The 20,922-nt window shown below is 57.6% G+C and overlaps 1 protein-coding gene across 4 annotated transcripts in view; it reads right to left on the bottom strand.

Annotated features, from left to right (window-relative positions):
- Positions 1-3,341: 3,341 nt before the first annotated feature.
- Positions 3,342-20,922, bottom strand: part of CHID1 (chitinase domain containing 1) — a 93,062-nt gene continuing 75,481 nt past the window's right edge. For all 4 annotated transcript variants that reach the window (XM_020979336.1, XM_020979337.1, XM_020979332.2 and 1 more), the window contains 3 exons: positions 5,755-5,835; positions 4,638-4,680; positions 3,342-3,591 (listed from right to left, as the gene is read on the bottom strand). In XM_020979336.1, the coding sequence (XP_020834995.1) occupies positions 3,493-3,591; positions 4,638-4,680; positions 5,755-5,835 (223 nt within the window). In that variant the 3' untranslated portion in view covers positions 3,342-3,492. The remainder of the gene's footprint in view (positions 3,592-4,637; positions 4,681-5,754; positions 5,836-20,922) is intronic.

Below are 20,922 nucleotides of genomic sequence, written 5' to 3'. Positions count from 1 at the left end.
CCGGTCTAGCAGCGACATACACAGTGAGGGCCAAGGACTGGACTGGAACATCCAGGAGCCTGGGCCACACACAGCCAGAGACATGAGGGACCCTGAGGGACTTCACTGATGGAAGGCAGGATATAAGTCTCTAGTGGAGGGCCCCAGGGATCAGCTCTTGCTTCGCCTTCTGCTATTAACGATTTCTATCCATAGCCTGAGTAAAGCTATGGATGCTTATCCAGCTGGTGCTGAGCTGGGAGGGAGAGGGAACCCACTGGCTGGCAGAGTCAGGCTGGGCCTGGAATGCTGAGCTGAACCTAAGGAGACGGAATTTCAATATAAAACCCTGCAGCAGCGTCCCAAAAAGTCCGCCTCACACGACGACGCGGCCGCAGGGTGGTGACAAAGAGCTGGGGGTCTCAGTGGCCTGCAAGCTTGACCTGGGGAGGGGGTGATCCACTGGGAGTCAGAGTGCAATGAACACGAATTAACGAAGTGCTTACTGCATACCAGGCACTGGGCTAAGCAAATGTGCCGGGCGATGAAGGCAGCAAGCGGAACGGAACCAGGAGAGTGGGGAGGGGGAGCCTCCAGGCAGCAGCCCAGGACAGGCCAAGGGGAAGGGAGAGCTCCAGAGCAGGACAGGATCGTGGGGAGCTGTGTTCAAAGCTTTCTCTTCCCTCTGCAAATTAGAGGGTTGGATTCAGTGACTTCTAAAGAAGCTTCCAGCTTGAAATTTGTCATTCAGCGAACACTGAGTCCCCTTAGAGACCAGGCAGGTGACAGTCCCTCTGTACTCATCTGACCAGGCTCCAGCTGGGCCAGACACAGAAGCTAGAGTGTCCAGGAGACAGGGATGAGGCTGGGGGAGGCTTGGAGACCACCCTATACATGGTTCAGTGGAAGGAAGCAGAGATGTTTAAGCAGGAGCAGGGTTGTTTGTTTGGTTTTTTTTGGGGGGGGGATGGTAGAGCCCTGAGCCATGGGGGATTAGCAGAGGCGGACTTTAGCTCAATGTCAACTGCCATGGAGAGGAGAGGAGCCATCCCAATATGGAAGGGGCTTCCAGCAAATGCACGGAGGGGATTCTTGGCCTGAGGCATCCACCTAAGGGGCCCCTTCCACAGGGACTCCGTGGGTCTGTGCCTATAAATGCAGCTTCACAGAGCCTGGAGAGGCTCCACAGGCTGGTAAGAAGGGGGCAGGGGAGCATTTTCAACCATATATGGGTCACTGGATCTTTGTTAGTGGGGGGTGGGTGAGAAGTGTGGTTAGAATGGGGCAGGAAAGGGCCTTCACAGAATCAATGAGGCACAAGCAGGCCTCCTCCCTCCCCCAAGGCCTCTCAATGATGCACACCCTCCTCCACCCCCACCTCCTGGTCAGGCCCAGGGCCACACCCTCAGCAGAGAGTCTGCAGCTGCCCCACAGCATAGCACTCTCAGGCCTGGTTTTCAGAAAGGACTCCCAGGGTCAGAGGCTCAGTCCAGGCCTGACACAGCTCTACTCCTCTCCTTTCCCTCTGTCTTCAGGGGGGCTGGGGGCCTCCTCTTGTACATCCCCAGTGGGCAGGCTCGAATCCGGGCAACATCTCCCAGCAGCCAACAGGCTTCTGGCCTTGGGCCAGTAAAACCCACTCTTAGATATACAGCTTTTGGGGCCGAGCGCCAAGACCTCGGAGAGAAGTCTGGGACCATCGCTCACTGTCAAGGCGGGAGAGAATACTTCCTTGGGGGTAAAACAGCAGCATGCCACAGGGACACAGCAGCCCGCTCTGTTAGGTCCGCTTGCTTCCTCCGCAGAAATGCTGACAATGATGCCGAGGAAGGATTCCATAGGAGCCCTGACCCTAGCCCTTAGCCGCCCCAGAGAACCCAGCACCGAGTGCAGCGTCCATAGCGGCCCCTCCCTCCTGAGCGGGTGCCAGCTTGTAGCCTAGCCGCCCCCTGCCCCCACCCCCCCACCCGTCCTAACTCACCCCCCCAGGCAGAGCAGCGCTCGCTCGTCACGCAGGCGCAGAGCCGCACAGCCGGCAGGGGCTTTCAATACCAGAGTCCAACCTATCCCATTAGGCCCTGAGCCACTGACCCAGTGATTTCGGCCGGATTAGAACCCCGACCTCCTAATGCGGTTTGCGTGTTCTCCGGTTCCCCGGCACTTGGTACTAGTGGAGCTGCTGACCACTCGGAGCCAGGGTCTCAACCCCACAAAACTGGACCCAGGCCACAGCTTGGCCCAGGTGCACCGGCTCCACATGCTGCAGAAATACCCGGCTGAGTCTCCAACCAGACACCCTGGGGCGGAGCTGGTGGGAGCGGGGGAATGATTGGCATCTGCAGGAGAGGGAGCCGGAGCCCCCCAGGGCATCGGCGACTTGGCTGAGAGGAGGCCCATCCCCACACAGACAGAGCCAAGAAAGGCCCTATCCTCTTCTCCGCACTTCAGGCCACGTGGGCAGGGCAGTGGTGACGCTTGGCCCAGCCGGGAGCCGGGCCTGGGGCCGGGCTAAAGAGCCAGGCCGCTAATCCTAATCGCAGAGCCCCGGCTTCAAATGGCTCCTGGCTGAGGCAAGAAGTTCAGGTTAACTGAATCGGAGATTTCAGGGGCAGGTCTGTGTCCAACGGACAACCAAGGGCCTGATTAGCGACCCCCGCTGGGTACCGGGAGGCTCGATTTGCTGAGAGATGCCGGGCCTAAGCCGGGGCAGGGGAATCAATAGCACTTTAATCAGCGGTGGATTAGGGCCGGCTGATTCCTCCACAGACTGCTAAAATGCCGGAGGAGGCTCCGGGTCCCTGAGCACCCGGGATCACCTGACCCCGGAGCCATTCTTCTGTCTCGCCCCCAGCCCCAGCACACTGCCCACAGAGCGGACGGTGGTGCTGAAGGCTGGGAGGTTCTCATTCCGGCAGAGCCCTCACCTTCAAAAAGGTGATCAGGCTGGGTCTCTGAGCTTGTGTGAGCAGAGACCCCAAGGGTTCAGGGGTGTCCCAGAGCAGAGCACGGGCACTGGCTGCTTGGGGTGTGAGTCCGCCTTCCCCTTTCCTAGGTTCTTGCGGGCCATCACACTGGGGATCCTGGCTTGGTCTGCGGGAGCCCTGGCCTGCGGCTGGAAAGCCAAGGGTTAACCAGGAATTTCCAAGCTGTGTGGGCATCCTGGAACGAGCATTCCGGGGGGGGGGGGTCCGCGTCTCCAAGCAGCCAGCTTCCTTTAAAAGCCGCCGTTTTAATGAGCATTTTCCAGAGCACCTTCCAGCAGGCTCATTCCCTGGGGAGCCGGGCTCTGGGCTTCAGGCCCTCCCCACTCTCCGTCCCATGACAGAGACAGCCCCAGCCCTCAGGGAGACACCAGGGCCAGCTCCGGCAGGAAAGAACAGAAACGTGTATTCCACAGAGATTTTCCTGCCACCCTCAACAGTGTACAAAAGTCTAATTCTTAAAAACAAAACCAAACAAAAACAATCTGGCTCAGTTTGAGGGGGGGAGGGTGCAGGGGCTCTGCTCACGGCCTCACAGCAGGTCATAGAAATAGTCCAGGCCTTGTCCCAGCTCCCAGATGGCAATGCCGGTACCCAGCTCCTTGGCGAGGTCCAGCCGCAGCTGAATGGACTGAGAGAGAAGAGGCCCCTGCTCACTCCTGGTGGCAGGGCCCAAAGCTGCTCCCTGCAGGGGCCCAAGCCTGCCCTGAACCCCCACCCCCTTGGCACGCCCGCCAGGTCTGGAAGCAGACACATGGATGGGGGCTCCCAAAGCCCCAGCCAGCCAGGGGCCCAAATCCATGGGCCCCCCTTGAAGACACAGGGCTCCTTCAGAGAGTGGATTTTGCCTCTGAAGGGCAAATTTCACAAACGGAGTCAGAGAAGGCACAGGGCTGCTGGTCTGAGGTCACCTTAAGACACACCTCCCCCTAAAAGAGTCACCCAAACCTAACAGAAGCCAGCCTGGTCCAAGCAGACCCACTCATGCATCCCACCCAGGGGGCCCATATCATCGCTGCAGCTAACAGCCTTGGTTAGTGGGCCTGTAGAAGCCTGGGTGGGGGGGGGGGAGGAAGCCCCGTGCCTCTGGACAAGGTCATGCTCAGCCCAGACCACACCTCACCAACCCAGCAGCAACCTGTGCTTCCTGACTGGTCCCAGGGACTGAGGCTGCTGCTGGTGGGTTACCTTCGCCCCTCCTCCCCACCCAAGATTCCAGCATGCCTGGCACATGCTGCAGGATTATGCTATAGTTCTGTCAAACCAAGCTTACAGCCCACCTCCTGGGGCTCCACAGCAGGGCATAGCTGAGGCCTGGGCTTATTTCAGACCCATCTCCCTTACCCTGGGACAGAGGGGTGGAAAGGGTAGATTGGTCCCGGGAGACCCCAAATCAGTGAGCCTCAGGGTCACCATGGGGCCAACAACATCCATCCACCTCATGGTGCAAAGCCAGGGTGACCCAGCAGGCCCTCCCAGGCATCACAAGGCCTTCCTCCTGGAAGGCAGGGCTATCCCGGGCTAGTGCAAGGGTCTGAGGGAAGAACTATGAGATACGGCCATCCGTGTGACCACAGCCACAATCTCCGCATGCTGCACGGGGAGGTAAGTGGCTGGCGTCCTCTGTCTCATCCCCAGCCCTCCATGGCCCTCTCACAGAGGCACATATAAACTTACCTTCAGGGTCGGAAAGAAGATGAAATGCTTTCTGCTTTTGCTTCTGAAAGACACAAGGTAGAGTGATGGTGAGGGGAATTTCTCATCAGCAGCTTTCCCCAGGGTAAGCTCAGCCCTAATGGAGGCCCACTGACCTCACCTCCTTGGAGGTTCGGAGAGCGCACTGTCTGGCCCAGGGCCTGGAGTGGGATGTGACTCCAGACCCCCCATCCTGGCCCCCCAAAATCCCTCCTTCCTCAGGCCTAATACTGCAGGATCTCCAGGCCCCTGGCCCTCCTAGCTGCCCTTCTCTGGCCATTCTCCAGTTTATCCATTTAAGTTAACGCACATTTATTAAGGGCTGGTCCCTGGACTCAACACCAGGGCTTGAGTAGGGGATGGTGAGGCCTTATAAATGTAAAGGTAGGCCTGTGACTATTTGAGGAGGGGGCAGTGCAGGGAAAGCCCTGTCTCCCAGCATTTCGGTCCCTGCTCCCGTCCAAGAAGAGAGGGCACCAATGCTTGGAGAAGTTGTGGATTGGGAGGCTGCCCCAGGAGGGTGACCCTGATCTGGCCCCCTTCCTGCAGCCTCTGTCAGTTCTGGGGATGCCCACTGAGCTCTCTGACCTGCCCAATGGAGCTCCTGGGCAGCCTCTGCACCATCCCAAGGCTCTGGCTTGTCCAGACCCTTCTGGTCCTGACTCTGTCCTTGGGATTTCAGCCATCCCTCCCCGCACGGCGTCGTCTCCCTCACCCCGCAGTGGGTGGCACTATCTCCCTTCCGTGCTATAGGTGCTGGACCTCGGCTGCACCTCCTAAGTAGAGGATTGGCTTCAGCTGAGCCCCACATTTGAGGAAGGATATGGATGAGTTGGAAATGGTTCTGAGGGGGGAGGAGCAGGATGCTTCTCCCGGAGAAGGGAAGACTTGGGTGGGTACAAAGAGGCAGCTTGAGGCTGGTGCCCACAAAGGGACAAAGGACCCCAGGGAGGCCCAGGCTGCCCAGACACGTGTGGGGGGGCCCCTTCCCTGGCTGGATGACCTCTGAGGCCCATCCCAGCCCCCCAGGGGTCTGAGGGTGTAGAGCTCCTGGCCAGGCCCCTCCCCCTCTCCGTCCACCCTCAGGCTCAGCGCTCACCTCTTGTACTCGAAGTAATGCTCTGCAAACTCTTGGTGCCAGACAATCTTGGGCTTGTGATCTTTTAGGACCCGGATATACCTGAGGGAACCAGACAAACCCCAACGGGCATCAGGCAGGGCCAGGGCAGCTGAGCAGGGCACAGGCCAAGCCAACGTGCCTCAGGCTGAGACAAGAAGCTGGGGAACCCAGGGCTCTGCACCTCAAAACATGCAGGAGAACGTGGGGACAGTGGGGAAGGAGCGTCAGCACACTCGCATGCACGCGCACACGCACATGCGTGCACACACACACACACACTTGCACATGCCTCCCCCCCAACCCAAGTCTCCATCCACAAGCAATCTGGGGCTCAGGGCAGCTTGGGGAGGGACCCCAGCTCCCGAGACCTCTTTCTGCCACCCTAGGCACCCCTCCCCTGGCCTATCTACTGGAGGCAGGACTCAGGTGGAAGCACCATGATTGCACCAAACTGCCCCTTTCTATCCCCAAAGGCACTGGAGACCACCTTCCAACAGGGCCTGTGCCCTAAATGACATTCAGAGAAAGACCTCAGACTCATCCCTCAGGAGAAAGGGAAAGGTGGAAGGGGACAGGGCTGCTCCAATGTGTGTCCCCTGACAACAGGGAACAGAGGGGTCTCGCCTGGGCTGAGGAATAGCGCACATTGAGGGCAAACCCCCCAGCGCCTCTGGCTAGCCCAACCAGCAGCTGCCCATGTGTCCAGCCAATGACCGCCAAGCCTGGGAGACAACTCTTGTGACCCTTCTCCCTCTCTCCACCCTCAGGCTGCCCCCACTGGTCCAGGTGTGGAGAAGGCAGGGACTGAGGGCATATGGCCTCAATCTTGGGGTGACTTGAACCTGGGGCAGGGGAGGGAAAGGCCAGGATTCCTGGTCTCTGACGGGAAAATCTGAAATAGTCTAAGGTCCTTTGGCAGAGAAGTCTGCACCAGAAAGGCAGCAGCTCCCTCTCACTCATTCAGCTCCTGGAAAGCTTACATCCCACAGGATTCTGACAAGACTGCCTGAGCACATCACAGACACAGCAGAGTAAGGTTGCCCCCGCTGAGGTGGACATCAGTCAGTGTAAACATTCAATAAAATTGGGGGTGGGGAAGCCAAAACACCGGTTTGGTGGGCTGACCTGAGCCCTGGGTGTGGTAACCCACAATACTGTGGGTGGCTTGAGGGCCTGAGGGAACCCCAAACTCCTTGCAGCCGTCTCTGGCATTCCTGGAGAGTTACTGAGGTCAGGATGACATTCTAGGTCCACTCTCCGGTTAGATTTAAATGATATAATAATTAATAGGTCTTCTGTCCGCAGAGGGAACGTGCAAACAGGTATACACCAACAAACAAAAGATAAGGGGGGCTGAAAGTCTCCCTCTCCAGCCCTGAGCACAGGGATGGTTTCTGCATGGCCAAGTTGGGGAGATGCATCAGAGGTGGAACACAGCCACGGCAGCTCCCTCTGCCACTGGCCAGGCTCTGTCGGGGGCTGTGCTCCAAGGCCGCCAGACACAGGGGCCTTGGGATGGAGCTTTTCCTGGGCAGTGTGGGCGGCTCTGCCTGGCAGTGGGCAAGGCTCAGAGAATGCTTGTGGACTGATTCACCCAACCAGCTGTCGGGCTTAGGATGCAGAATGAATAGGAGTTTACTTTTATCTGCTGCAAAGTCTCTTTTTTGTTCAGATCTAAGTCTAGAGATGTAGCCAAGACTCCAAGACTGTCAATAACCCTAAGAAGAGGACCTCTGGATCAGTGACAATGAGAGAAGTCAACCCGACACGGAGGTTCCCACCCCTGACTGGTCACATAAAGGCAGCTCCAGTCCTTGGACCCTCACGACAGCCTGAGAGGGAGACGGTATTGTTATCCCCACGTTACACATGAAGAAACTGAGGCAGACCATGGTCGGTGACTGGCCTGGGGTCCGCAGCAGCCCAATAAAAGGCAGAAGGAACATCGTCCCACAGCTTTATCTGACCTCAGGCTGAAGGGAAGAGCTTTATTCCCTCGTGGCACAGCATCCCCCCTCCCCAACCCATCACTGGCAGATCAAGGCCCTCCCACAGAAGCTCTCCCCTAGCTTGAGGGGGCATCCACACTCAGCTGAGGTTCAAGCAAGGACGTGTATCCCCCAAACAGGTTTAGGGGAGAAGCTGGGGAGCAGTGTTGGGAGAGGCCTATTCAAGTAGGGAGCATCCTCTGCCATCGGGGCCCAGTAGCCCAAGTGACCCCACACGGGGTCAGATCACGGGAGAACTAACGTGAGATGCTACAAAATGACACCGATCACACACACTTGGCAGAGCTTCTTGGGGATTCTGGGAGAAGTCACCAAGTCATTCCTGCCCTTTTCCTGGGAGCTTGGTATGGACAGATCCGCACGAAGGTCGACCTACAGTAACCAAAGCATGCACGCCCACACTTGGGGAGGGGCCGCCGCAAGCCACTGAGAACCTCAGAGGAACATGGAAAAGCTCACAGGACCACGATCAATGGGAGGCAGCAGACGAGGACCGGCCACTAAAGGTGGACGCCCTGGCCCTGGTGCAGACGGCCACGAGTGGGAAGCCACGCAGCCTGAGAAAGCAGCGTACATCAGACCACGGTGTGAAGCTACCACAGGGCAGAGCAGGCCCACCGTCCTCACCCCATGGATGAGGATGCCCTGCTACCACAAGCCTGTAAGTATGAGAACCCAGGCAGTGGAGGCAGCCCCCAAGTGACCCGGCCGATGTCAGGAAGGGGCCCACAGCCACGGTGACTGAAGACCCTCACCACCCACGTCCTGGCTCTGCCAAATGGCTCAACGTTAGAAATGGATGAGATTTTATCATGGAAGCCCCAGTGAAGGAGAGCTCACGTGGGGGCCTTCCCAGTGGCCTGGCAGGTGGAACCTTCCCTGCGGTCTCTCCCTCTCCTGGGCAGCAGGAGCCACCCCACTTCCATGTGGATGGCAGCACCTACAGTAGGTCACTGTAGGGAAGTAGGGAAGACTGGGGTGAGGACACGTCAGTGAAGAAAAGGGCTTTGTGGGGGCTCCCCCAGCCATGAACGCTGCCCTTGTGGGCTCCCGACTCCCCCCTGCCCTTCAGGCAGAGAGGAGCGTGCTCAGCCTCGTCGTCCTCCTCCAGCCGCTCACACTCACACTCAGCGCCGGCTGGTACCACCTTCGGCAGGGGGCCTTTCCCGGCATCTCCCCGCCTCCCCCTTTCCGATGACCTTCCTTTAGCCTCGGAGTTCCTGGAGGGCAGGCTGTGGCTTTGGCCTTTCTCTGCATTCCCAGCAGCTGGCACACAGCAGGCTCTATGTCAGCCAAGGCCGGAGCAGCTGTCTCCGGAGGAGGGCCCGAGGGTAGGTGTGGGCTCCATCAGGCCAGGCTGGCACCAGTGAAGCGGGCCCTGCGCCACGCGGCAGAGGGAAGAAAGTCAGCACGTACACAAACGTCCTCCTGAGCGTGTGCCCTCACAGCGGGGCTGGAAGGAGCGGCCGTGGCAGCCTCCATCAGCGAGAGTCAGTGCAGTGTGATTTACTGCTCGCCCCCTCTGAGCTTGACTAATCGGCTGCTTAAGTTGTCCTGCCTTCCAAATATGCTTTAATGTAACTATGCCATCGCCACATGGATCGGTGCGAGTAACTCCCGGGACGTAAGTGTTCCCGCGGATTTCCTGGGCTAAGGAGCCTGCTACTGATTCATTTGCAGGCACAGCCGAGTCAGAGGGTTTCGGAGCCCTCAGGAAGTGGATGCACAAAGAGCCCCCAGGGCCAGCTGGGGACCTGCCCGACATCGCCTCTCTGGGTGCCAAGGGGCCACCCCTCCTGGGACGAAGCCAGCTGGCCACAGCCCTCGGATATGAAGGACCCTCCTGGCCTGGGCTGGGGAACAGTTCCGGGGGAGCGTAAAGATGGGGGCAGTAGCAGGCAGAGGCCCGCCCCCACCCATCATTCACCCCCTTCTGGTCTCCTCCCTCCTGGGCTGAGTAGGACCAAGGCACACACCCTCATCCTGGCTTTAACCTGGTATCCCCTGGGGCTCTGCCCTTCTTTCTTGGGGTTCCATCAGCTCCCGCAGATGATTCCTAGATCTATGATCCCCGAGGATCTTCGGACCCCCCCCTCCACTCCCATCGCTAAGTATCTCTACCTGGAAGTCCTGGGAATAACAGAGACCTTTTTAGCCACGATGGGGCTGTTCCCATCTGCCAGGGTGGATTAAGAAAGTAGGTCCTACGGATCAGAAAGGGGGATTAAAGGGAGGGAGGAGATGGGGAGACCCGGAGACAGTGGGAAGTCAGTGCTGAAGGTGACCACGAGGGTTATTCTGGGCTGGCAGGAAGCTCCTGGGGAGACTAGTGGGGCCCCAGGGGTGTGTGCAGGCAGTGGGAGGCCCACCCTGGCAGCTCCCCTCCAAGCTCCACTAGCCATGAGCTGGACGACCTCAGAGCTTCATTTCATGGGTGAGATGCTGAGTGGGCATCAGGGTGACCTGCCCAAGGAGTCGAGGGCCTCAGGCTCCCCTTCCACTAGCTCTTGCTGGACAGAAGGGAAGAGCCATTCTCTCACCTCCAAGCCTTGGCTCCAAGGTGTCGCCCCCCCCTCCCCCGGCACCCTTCCTACCTCCACCTCTTAGAAAAACAGCTTCCTCCCACCTCCCCCAGGCCGCTCCTGCTCTTCCCCACCCTTAGCAGGAGCTCTAAGCAGAGCTCAGCTACAGGACTGCCTGGTGAAAATTAAATCAAAACAGTATTTGTGCATTCATTTACGCCTTGGGGCTCTGGAATATAAACTCCTTGAGGGCAGGAGCCCTTTCCTTTGGCTCCGCAGCCCCAGCAGCTGGCAGAGAGCTCCAGCCCGGCTTTGGGTGCCCTGGAGTGGGATTCAAACCCTGGCCCCGGGACTGCCCACTACACCCCGATGCTCCTCAAGAAGGAAGTCAGAGCTTCCTTTGGAACCAACCATCAGGTCCTTTAGCCCCAGGCTTGGCTCCCAGCATGGGCTGGAAAAAGAAAAGATGGAAAGCCCTTAAAGGACTATTTCACTCCACTCTTTTCTTCATTCATTCACTCCTTCATTCTCTCATTCACTCACTATTCATTCACCTGTTCACTCACTCCTTCATTCCCTCACTCTTTCACTCATTCATTCCTTCCAGATTGATTTTTTTTCTTACCTAGCCTTAATCACTGAATGGGTGTTGCCTCAGTCAAACTGAGACCTGGTAAAGACCCTAGCTTAAAAGGGCCAAGGTCTCCCCCTGCATCTCAGACCATCTCCAGTCCTCCTAATCTATTATCTGGCCACTGGACCCAGATGGCTCTGGAGAGAGTGAGGCTGGCGATTCTGTAGAGCCTGCCTCACTTAAATCCAATTCACTTGCATGTCATGGCAGCACCTCCCTGATGTCCTGGTCCTCTCCAGGGCAAACCCACCACCTTCGGTCACTGAGTAAGCCTTTACCACGTGCAGACTGTGTGCATGTTAGCAACCAGGCCCCGGGGTTCCAAAGTTCAAATGAAACAAGTCCCTGCCCTCAGAGAGCTTCCAGTTTCTCCCAGCATGAAGTGGAGGACGAGCTCCAGTCTGGCCCTCCTGCTCCCAGCCCGGCCCTGGAGCCTAAGCCATTCCCCTCTGCCTAAGCCTGGAGGAAGAAGGGCAGGGCGCACCTGGACCCAGGGGCCTGCTTCCTTCCTCTCAGAAGCTTTGGGGGCAGAGCAGGGAGGAAGAAGACACCAAGGAGGGAGGTGCTGCTGTGATCCCCATTTTATAGATGAGGAAACTGAGGCTCACAGGGCAAAGTGATTGGCTTGGGGGGTGTTGAGGCCACATCTGCCTCCATGTGCAGCAGGGTACCAGGAAGCCAGCAGCGGCAGGCCAGGACTAACCAGGAATGGGCTCTGTCTACCTGGGGGCAGAGGGGCTTGCGCACCTTCAGGCTTCCCCTGCTCACTTGGTAGGCCCCTGGCATGCTCTTTTCTGCAGCAGCGCCTTTCCTCTCACAATAACCCTGTGCCATGCATGCCCACCAGACTTACAGAAGAAGCAGCTGGGAGCTTGTGTGTGCCATGCCCAGAGGCTGGGGAGGCAGGAGCCGGCTGTGGGGCAGGTGGCCGGGCTCAGTGCTCACCCCAGCGGCCTCTGGCCCAATATCCGGCAGGTGGCTGGGCAGCCTCTGCTAAATAAAGGCAGAGGGCCCACCCCACGTAAGTAGGGAGGCCCCTTTGTCCCAGCTCCTTGCTAGTATCTCACTCAGCTGGTCTCTGAGGAGGGCAACTGGACTGTCAGCTCATCTTCTGGCTCAGGGCTTATCAGTGGGAATAGCCATGACACCCCCTACCACTCTGCCTGCACGTGGTTTATGTGTTCCTTCCTGCGCCTCCAGCAGGTAAGCCAAGGGCACAGGTGAATGCAGTGGGGAAAGGGGCATCCCTCATCAATGGGAGGCCCGAAGGAGGCCCCTTGGCACTGGTGATGAGAAAGGGCCCCCCTTGCTGCTCCCTAGACACTACCAAGCAACCACAGCTATTGGCTGTCAGGCCCACCGCCAAGCCCCAGCCCGGCTCAGCTCTTCCACTTCAGATGTCCTCGTTCTCACGGCCAGCCGCTGTCCTTGGCCAGGACCTTCTGCTTTTGCCACCAAATGAAGTAACATCTGCACGAAATCATCTGTGTGGTCAGGAGCTGTCTGCATTCCCACTAAGGTAGGAGGACCCATTCCCAAAACATGTCAGTAAAGGGGAAGTCTGGGCTACCAGCCTGGCCAGGGGTACAGGGGGCAAGGACCTCCTGAGGCCTGTCCTTCAGGCAGGCAAGCAGGGCCAGGAGGAGTGGGGAAAGAGCCTGGGCTGGACTTTGGCCTTGACCTTGGGGGCCCCTGGATGTCACTGAGTAGGAAGACCACTCTGGTGGACTGGACTGGGGACTGAGGCTGGCCGCCCCCAGCAGCCACCCCCATAGTCCAGGTGGGTGGTGAGGAGGGCGGCGGCATCTGAGCAGTCACTGACTGGCTGAGATGAGGGTAGGAGTCCTTGGGAGAGGCCACGCAGACCGCTTCCCAGCTCTGTGCTCTCGCCCTTCCGCAGGCAGAAGGCCCAGGTTCATGCCGGAATTTAAACACCTGGGGCCAGGACAGGACCTGGCATTTGGGGGACAACACCCTGGGCAAGTCACTTCACCCTGCGTGCCTCCGTTTGCTCATCTGTAAAACGAGCTAGAGAAGGAGATGGCAAAGCAGGCCAGCGTCTCTGCCCCAAGAACCCCAGGGGGGTCATGGAGAGTTGGACGTGACTGAGCAGCAGCATGCCACCTCCCTCTGATCCTCCCCAGGATATACCCTCCTGGTTCCTCCCATCATCTTTCTGGGCCTGGCCGCCTCTGACTCACCACGGGCCTTCCACAGGGGGGATGGGGGGGTGGGCCTTCCCCCCCAACCTCCCCCCCACCCCCGGTTTATTAATACTTTCATAAGGAATAAGTGAGTGGGCCCAGCCCCACGGGTTTTTCTCGCAGCAAAGATCAACTGTCTCTGCGTTCCAAGGACTCTCTTTTTTCATAATGGTCACAGGAAAGTCAATAGTGCATTAGGGAGGCCGTACAAAGCTCACTTTAGCCCAGACGCTGGCGCAGCATCCTGCTCTGACAGCAAAAGCCTCCATTAGCCAAGAGAAGCGGCTTTACCAAAGGCCGTGCTGGTGTTCCTTTGGGCCTTCGTCAGAGACAGCACTGCTGGACACGAGGACCCTCGGGTCTGGACCATCCCCTCCTGGAGGGGGGTCCTTTGGCCTGCCTATGCCTAGGCTCATGGCGGCAGGCAGGGGGTGGGGGGGTGGGATGGCACACAGCTGACCCCTTCTCCTCTCCCCTCCTGGGGTACCCACAGGCTGTTGGGTCTGCCCAGCCTGTCTCCCCAGCCCCTCTTCTGCCCCCATGGCCCCTGTAGCAGATAGGTGTTTCAGGAGATGCTGACCCAGACCTAAGCAGGGACAGACGTGAGGGGATTCCATCCTGAGGTGGTTATCACAGAGAAGAGTAACTCTGGAAGATGGGAGTGGATGGGCAGGGCCCCGGGCAGCTGGGACAGGATGGAGAGGAGGAGCCATCCAGCATTCCTGCTAGAATGGGGTGTGCGGTGGCTGCTAGGATTCCTCCTCCTCACCACCAGGCAGAGGACAGACCCAAACACCTAAAAGGCCAGAGGGAAGGAGGAGGGGGGAGGAGGAGAGGAGAGAGAAGGGGGAGGAGGGGGAAAGGAGGGGGAGGCCTGCCTCCAAAGTGCACCCCAGGGGAGGGAAGGGCAGGGGAGCAGAGCTTCGGCAGCCTTCCCCTCTAAGTCCCCACAGCACCAGACTCGAAGATCTCTGCAGGTGCATTCTCTGCCCTTCCTGCCCTCCCTCCCCTGCTGAGATGCTCGATGAATATTGAAGTCTGAGAAGAATCCGAAAGCTGCTGGGGGGCCTGGGGCGCTTGCCTAGCCAGCTGAGCTCCACAGTGTGCCAAGCACTGCGCTGCTTGGAGCCAGGAAGGCCCGAGTTCAAATCTGCCCTAAGCCGCTTCACCCTGCTGGCTCACACCAGCCCCTGCCTGCCAAGGAGCTGCTGCTGGCACCCAGCAGGCCCTATGTAACATTAGCCATGATGTCCTCAGCCTCCCTATTGTTATCATCCCTGAACCGTGTCCCCCCAGGCTCACCAGGCTGGCTGCCACACACCCCAACCAGGCTGGTCTGGGAGACCTTGACAGGCCCAGAGCTCTCTGCCTCCCACTGGCTTTCCTCTGGAGATGGGCTCTCCTACAAAGCTGCTGACTCAGCAATCCTGTTTCCTGACCCTGCCAAGGCTCTTGGGCAGCCCACTACGTCTACCCCAGGCCCCATCTTGGCTATTATTTATTATAATGAACAAACGGGTCCCTCCCCATACACCCAGAGTTGCAGGCCTGCTGGCTGCCCTCAGTACTTTCAGAGCCGTCCTACATGCCTTTTGGCCCTAATGAAGTCCCTCCAGAGCCTGGGGCCTGGAAGTCAGGCAGTACTGGGCGCCGTGGCAGCCCTGCTCACTGCGAGGACATGGCTTGCCTTTGTGAGGATCAAACTGGGGGTGGGGTAGAGGCTTTTCTGCCTCAGTGACCCAAGAGCCCCTTGGGTCTCGGGGCATCTCTGTGGGCAGCCGGCTGGTACCAGGCGCACACTGCTATCTCTCCCTACAAGGCCAGAGGGAGGGGGGACAAGAGTCATATTAGGGGACGTGTTTTTCCTGCTGGGCTTCAGACTCGCCAGATACGGGCTCATATCTTCTTCCCTGAATTCATTTCACCAAGCATTTAGGTGTGAATGAATGAATAAAAAGGCACCCACTCAGTGCTGACCAGGTACCAAGAACCTACTATGTGCCAGGCACTGGGGAGACCAAGCAGTTTACATCTGAATGGAGGAGACTCTTCTTCCACGTGACCTTCCACTCCCTCCACCTCAGCTTCCTCATCTGTAAAATGAGAGGTGGACCAGAAGGCCTGAGGCTCCCAGGAGTCCCCAGAGCCAAGATAATGAGAAGAAACCCAAATCCAGGTGCCAGGTGGCTGCCGGTATAAGGCAGGGCTGCAGCTGAGTGGGAGGCGGCGAGAGGGCCACAGGAGGAACAGAGAGGAGGCTGGTCAGCATTCGTGAAGTACCAGGCACTGGGATAGAGAAAAGGCAAAAGACTGGCCCTGCCCCGCCAGCGCTCGCAATCTAACAGGATGGACAAGATGAAAGAGATCGTGAACTGGAACGGAGAGGGGTCAGAGCAGGGTTTAGGGAAAGCACGCCAAGCAGGAGGCACAGCCCAGGAAAATGCCTGGAGTCGGGAGACAGAGGCTCTGGTCCCAGGAGCGGCCAGGAGGCCAGTGTCACTCGACTGAAGAGCACAAGGGAGCAACGTGAGGTGTAAGATGCTGAGGAGGGGAGAAGCAGCGTGAGGAGTGAACACATGACTTTGTGTTGGAGGCTTTGAGGCGGGAGAGGGACTGATGTCCACTGATGCTGAAAAGGTAGTTTGGGGCCATCTAGAAAGGGCTTCAAAGGCTAAATGAAGGCACTGGTCTTGTCTTGGGGCCAGGACAGCCCCTGGAGTCTGTCGGGAGGGGCAAACCCCGTGAGATGCTGCTCCAGGAGGCCAAAGCAGAGACAGCGCTCAGACTGAAAACACACTGTAGAGGAAGAGGCAGTGAAAGCTGCCAGAGGGTCAGCTACACAGACTGAGGGAGAGGGGGAGGTGATGAGCCAGCTGCTGGTGCTGCCTGGGACAGACAGAGACATGCAGGAAGGGCGGGGGGGGGGCCTCAGGGGAAAAGGCACCGCATTTGAGTTGTTGCCAGGATGTCCAGTGTGGGACATCCAGAGGGGCATCCAGCATGGAATGTCCAGCGTGGGATGTTCAGTGTGGGATGTCCAACGTGGGACGTCCAGTGAGGAGGGGAGGGCAGGAGGAGGGAGGGGGGAGCAGAGGAGGAGGGAGCAGAGGAGGAAGGAGGGGAGGAAGGGAGGAGGGGAGGGCAGTCTGAGCTGAGCCATGAGCCAGAAGCCAGACTATGGAGCTCTGAGAAGCGAGGCAGCGAGGGTCCTCATGAGTTGCCTGGCGAGGCCCACACCCGGCTCGGGGAGGCTGGGACGGGGTGAGAGACCCTGAGAGCTTCAGCCAGACATCTTTGTGATAGCAGGGTGCCCCAGACAAGGCAGGGCCGTGCCAAGGCCCAGGGAAATGGCCCGAGGACTCATGGCAGGCGGCCTCCCTGCCCAAGGCTGAGCAGGGCACTGTCCTGACTCCTCAGGCCTAGCCTTGTTGCCTCCAGATTCGTGTCCTCGCTAAGGCCAGCCCCTGCGCTAAGGCGATTAGGGTGGAGAGGGCTAATCCTGCCTGATCGAGCACAGTCATTAGTGCTGTTAATTAGGCAACAGAAACGGACAGACTGCTGGGACACCACAACTCTCTGGATGCAATGATCTGCACACTCACCTACATGGTAGGGAGATCCCCATGGAAGGGGGCAGGCAGGCAGCAGGTGGCAGGGGCAGGAGTATGGGCAGGCAGGGGTGCCCCATGCTCCTTCCAGTACAACATCTGGCCCCTTATTTCCTCTCTCTGGCCTCCAGAGACAAGGGCCCCCCCCCAGCCCCTGCCCCCTCCGCCCTGGTCTGCCAGGCTGCGGAGGCTGGTCCCCTGGACAGCGGCCAGGACGGTGAGGTCTGCAAAGGTGGCTGGGTTCCTCTCCCTGAAGCTTATAAGCTTCTTCTCCTGGAAGCCCTCACAGTGGGGCAAGGAGCCAGGGTGTCACCTCTGGCTCCGCTCGGCACGTGCTGGGTACACCTACGAGCCAGGCCTTTATGAAGTGCCTACTGTGTGTCAGGGTGGTGCTAGGTGCTGGGGACACCAGGACAAACAGAGGCCCTGCCCGCGAGACAAGAATACACAGGAGATAAAGACAAAGTGCTTCACCAACATCCTTCCTAGGCTCTGATGCCCAGAGCTGACCAGGGCCTCCCTCAGCGCAGCCCGCCACCTCAGCTTAGCCGCTGCCTCCGGCCCCCCAAAGGCACATGCCGGATGTGTCCAGACGGGGGCAGCTGGGACAGGGAGGGGTCCCACAGTCCAAGGGCCGGGTGGGAAGCTCGGCCTGAAGAGAAGACAAGAGGCAGGGGTTCCGTGGCCTCAGCACACAGAACCAGAAGGCGCAGCTGCCTCAGGTATGGGGGCCCCTTACCGAGGTTCTCATGGATGACATGCTCCCTGTGTGAAGGCAAACAGAGCACGCCCTGGTGTCCCAGGGGCTCCCAGTCAAATGAGGGAGATGCCATGGGATGCAGGATCTGGCTGCAGGGACGAGGCAGCAGCGAGTCCTGGGTGTCATTTCTGCTGATTAGGCCCTGTCTGCCCCCGGCATTAAATCGCCAGAGGGGGCTGAGGACCGTGGAGACAAGGCTTTCCTTGTGGTGTCTCTAGGGGGCTGGGCTTCAGCACCTGCTGTGGTCGGCAGTGGACCAACGGTCGGCGATGGTGTCGCTGAGGAGGCTGGCAGGGGACTTGGAGGAGCCCAGTGATTTCCCTCAGGGGCTGAGGGGAGCTGGTGGTGTTGCCCTGACCTGCCTGCCTCATGTCACCACCCGTCTCTCCCTCAGGCTACTTTGGCCGGCCTGGCTGCCCTTTGTGGAGCTCATGGTTGTCAGTAGTGGAAGGCCGGCCCCTTTGGCCGAGGGGTTGCTTTCCTGGATAAAGGCTTTCGTGAGGAAACAGAATGCCCCCTAGTTGTGGGGGGTGGTGGTGGTGGTGCTGGTTCAGGTACAGACTGGGCTGGGTGACTGCCACGGCTACGGTTCTAGGGCATGGCCCTCCTTTCCCATGATCTTCTACCAGCTGTCTCTGGGCCTTGCTGGTCTTTGGACCAGGAAACATGGTGGGCAGCAGGGACTCAGGCCACTCTGGAACCCCTCCACCATGATGGAGTGTGTGATGAGCCAGCTCCCAGCCCTAGGAGAAGGGGCAATGGCAGCTGAGCTGGGCTGGGGGACCCGACTAACTGCCCAACCCCACACGGCAGGTCCGAGAGCTGAGGACAAGCGAAAATTCATGCCCCGCGCTAGCTCCGGTGTCAGGAAACACTGTGGCAAGCATGCCGGGCCCCTGAGAGCACGCGGGTGGGGTGAAGGGGTGGCTGGGGGCATCGAGGGCGTCAGATTCGCTCTAGTTCCTGCAGCAGTCTCAGATCATTGGCAGGAACAGCAGGGGAGGAGCGGGAGCCGTGCACTCCCCATGAACCTGTCTGGCTGCCCAAGCATAAGTGAAGGTCCCGCCAGAACGGGGGTTTCCGGTTTATCCACATCAGCCTTCAACAGCCTCCAGAAGGTGCCCCATGTTCAGTCATCACAAGTGAGACTTCATTTCTGAAACAGCACCAGAGAGTTACCTACTGGCCCCTGAGGCCGGTGGCGGGGGACACAGCAGTGACTGAGAAGGTACCTTGATCTTCCAGCTGCCCAAGGGCCAGCCTCTCTACCTGGGACAGGTCATCCTGCACCATGGGAGCACCTGAGGGGAGGCAGCCCCCGGCCCCCGGCACTCGCCATTAACCTACAGTCTCCCAGTCAGGCTGCTGCCTGTGGCCTGCTTCATGCTCAACCCAGGCATGTGCTCTTCAAGGTAACTTGAATGAATGAATGAGTGAAAAAGCATTTTCTGGAGGTAGAGTGAGAAGAGGCATGTTTGCCCAGCTAGCCCAGCACACCTCCCTCACAACAATCTGGAAAATGCACCAGACCAAATCCTGATTGGCAAAGACACAAGAGTCCTACTGAGTCATTCTTCCAGCCCAGGAAAGCTTAGCAAGACACACAGAGAGGTCTTCGGACACCGAGGACAAGGGGCTAGCCAGGAGCAGGGCAGTGAAAGCACAGGCAGAGGGGAGCATTCCAGCACCCAGGGAAAGGCAGGGGGCTGAGACAGGGCACTACGGCTGGGTACAGGGACATGTGCCGCCTGGCAGCTCCAGCATCCTTTGCCTGGTTCTAGGTACAGATCTGGGGTAGAGAGGAGCAGCCTTGAGGGAGCATGGGACCATCCTAGATGTGTAAGGAGCAAGGAACCCATTATGGCATAGTAATGACTCGACTCTAAGCTCATGAAGGAATAACCAGGACAGGAGCCCAGACCAGAGGGGAGTCAAGCAGGCAGTTTGGCCTGCCAGGGCTAGGGTGAGTGACAAAGTCCAGCAGCTGTCTACAAACACGCAACCACACACCAGCCCACAGACCAAACCTAGGCCAGGGGGGCAGGGAACTGACCTCTCCCCGGATCACACCACTCTGGGGGCACCAAAGGCATGCAGATTCCCAGACTGAACTGTGCGAGCAGCAGAAGGACATAAAGGACAGAAGCCAGACATCCCCTGGGAGATGAGCAGAGCCTAGCACTAACATCAAAGTTAATGTCAGGAAGGAGGCTGGAAGGCTGAGCAAGGAAAGCATCTGACCACAGAGAGTTACTGTGGTGACAGTGAAGCTCCAGACACAAACTCAGGAGAAAAGAATGACTTGAAAACATTGACAAGCAAAGCCTCAAAGAAAAATGCAGAGTGGACACAAACTCAATAAGAAAGCTCAGAAGCAATATTAAAAAGAGGGAAAAAAAAGATTTAAAAAACCAAATAAAAAAAGATACAAAAAGAGGATTAAGAGCTTAGAAAAAGAAATGCAAAACATTAGTGAAAAAACTTAACTTCTTAAAAATTAGATTTGGAAAACAGCAGCTAATGGTTCCATAAGACATCAAGAAATAATAAAACAAAGTCAAAAGACTGAAAAAATAGAAGAAAAATATCTTATAGAAAAAAATAACTGGCCTGGAAAACAGACTAAGGAGAGATTATTTAGGAATCACCGAACCTGAAAGCCATGATCAAAAAAAGAGCATAGACATCACATTTCAAGAAATCATAAAAAGAAACTGTCCAGATACTTCAGAACCAGGTAGCAAAGTAAACACCGAAAGACTCCACCAGTCACTGCCTGAAAGAAACTCCAAAATGAAAGCTCCCAAGAATGTTATAGTCGACATCCAGAGTTCCCAGGTCAAGGAGAAAATGCTGTAAGCAGCCGGAAAGTAATAATCCAATGAGTCTAGTACTGGGCTCACAGTTTTTCTCTCTCCTCAACTCCTGCTGTCATACTAGGGGACTTCAGCATCCATCCAGATTGTCCCTCCAATGCTCTAACCATTCAGCTCCTACATCCAAGACTTCCTCCTCCACTCCACCTCAGCCACACAAAGATGGTCACACATTAGACTTGCTGTCACTCATGAGTGTCCCACCTCTATGTTCAAGAATTAGGCTTAGAAACAGGGTGAAACACAGGGCTAACTCAAAATTAGAAAAAAACACCCCACAAACTACACATGTAATTGATCATATTGTAATAACAAAATCAAGTAAAATCTCAATTATCTCAATAGATGCAGAAAAGGCTTTCTAACAAGATATGACACCCACTCCTATTAAAAACACTAGAAAAGCCTAGGAATCAATGGGGCCTTTCTTAAAGTGATAAGCAGCATCCATTTAAAACCAAGAGCAAGCATTATCTGGAATGAGGATAAGCCAGAAGCCTCCCAATAAGATCATGGATCTTATTAGGGCAAGGA

Source organism: Phascolarctos cinereus, unplaced genomic scaffold (assembly GCF_003287225.1).
Source record: "Phascolarctos cinereus isolate Bilbo 61053 unplaced genomic scaffold, phaCin_HiC Scaffold_9;HRSCAF=440, whole genome shotgun sequence".
In the NCBI taxonomy this organism is placed as follows: domain Eukaryota; kingdom Metazoa; phylum Chordata; class Mammalia; order Diprotodontia; family Phascolarctidae; genus Phascolarctos; species Phascolarctos cinereus.
The sequence above is the reverse complement of the archived record's forward strand: the minus strand, read 5'-3'. Positions and strand labels throughout refer to the sequence as shown.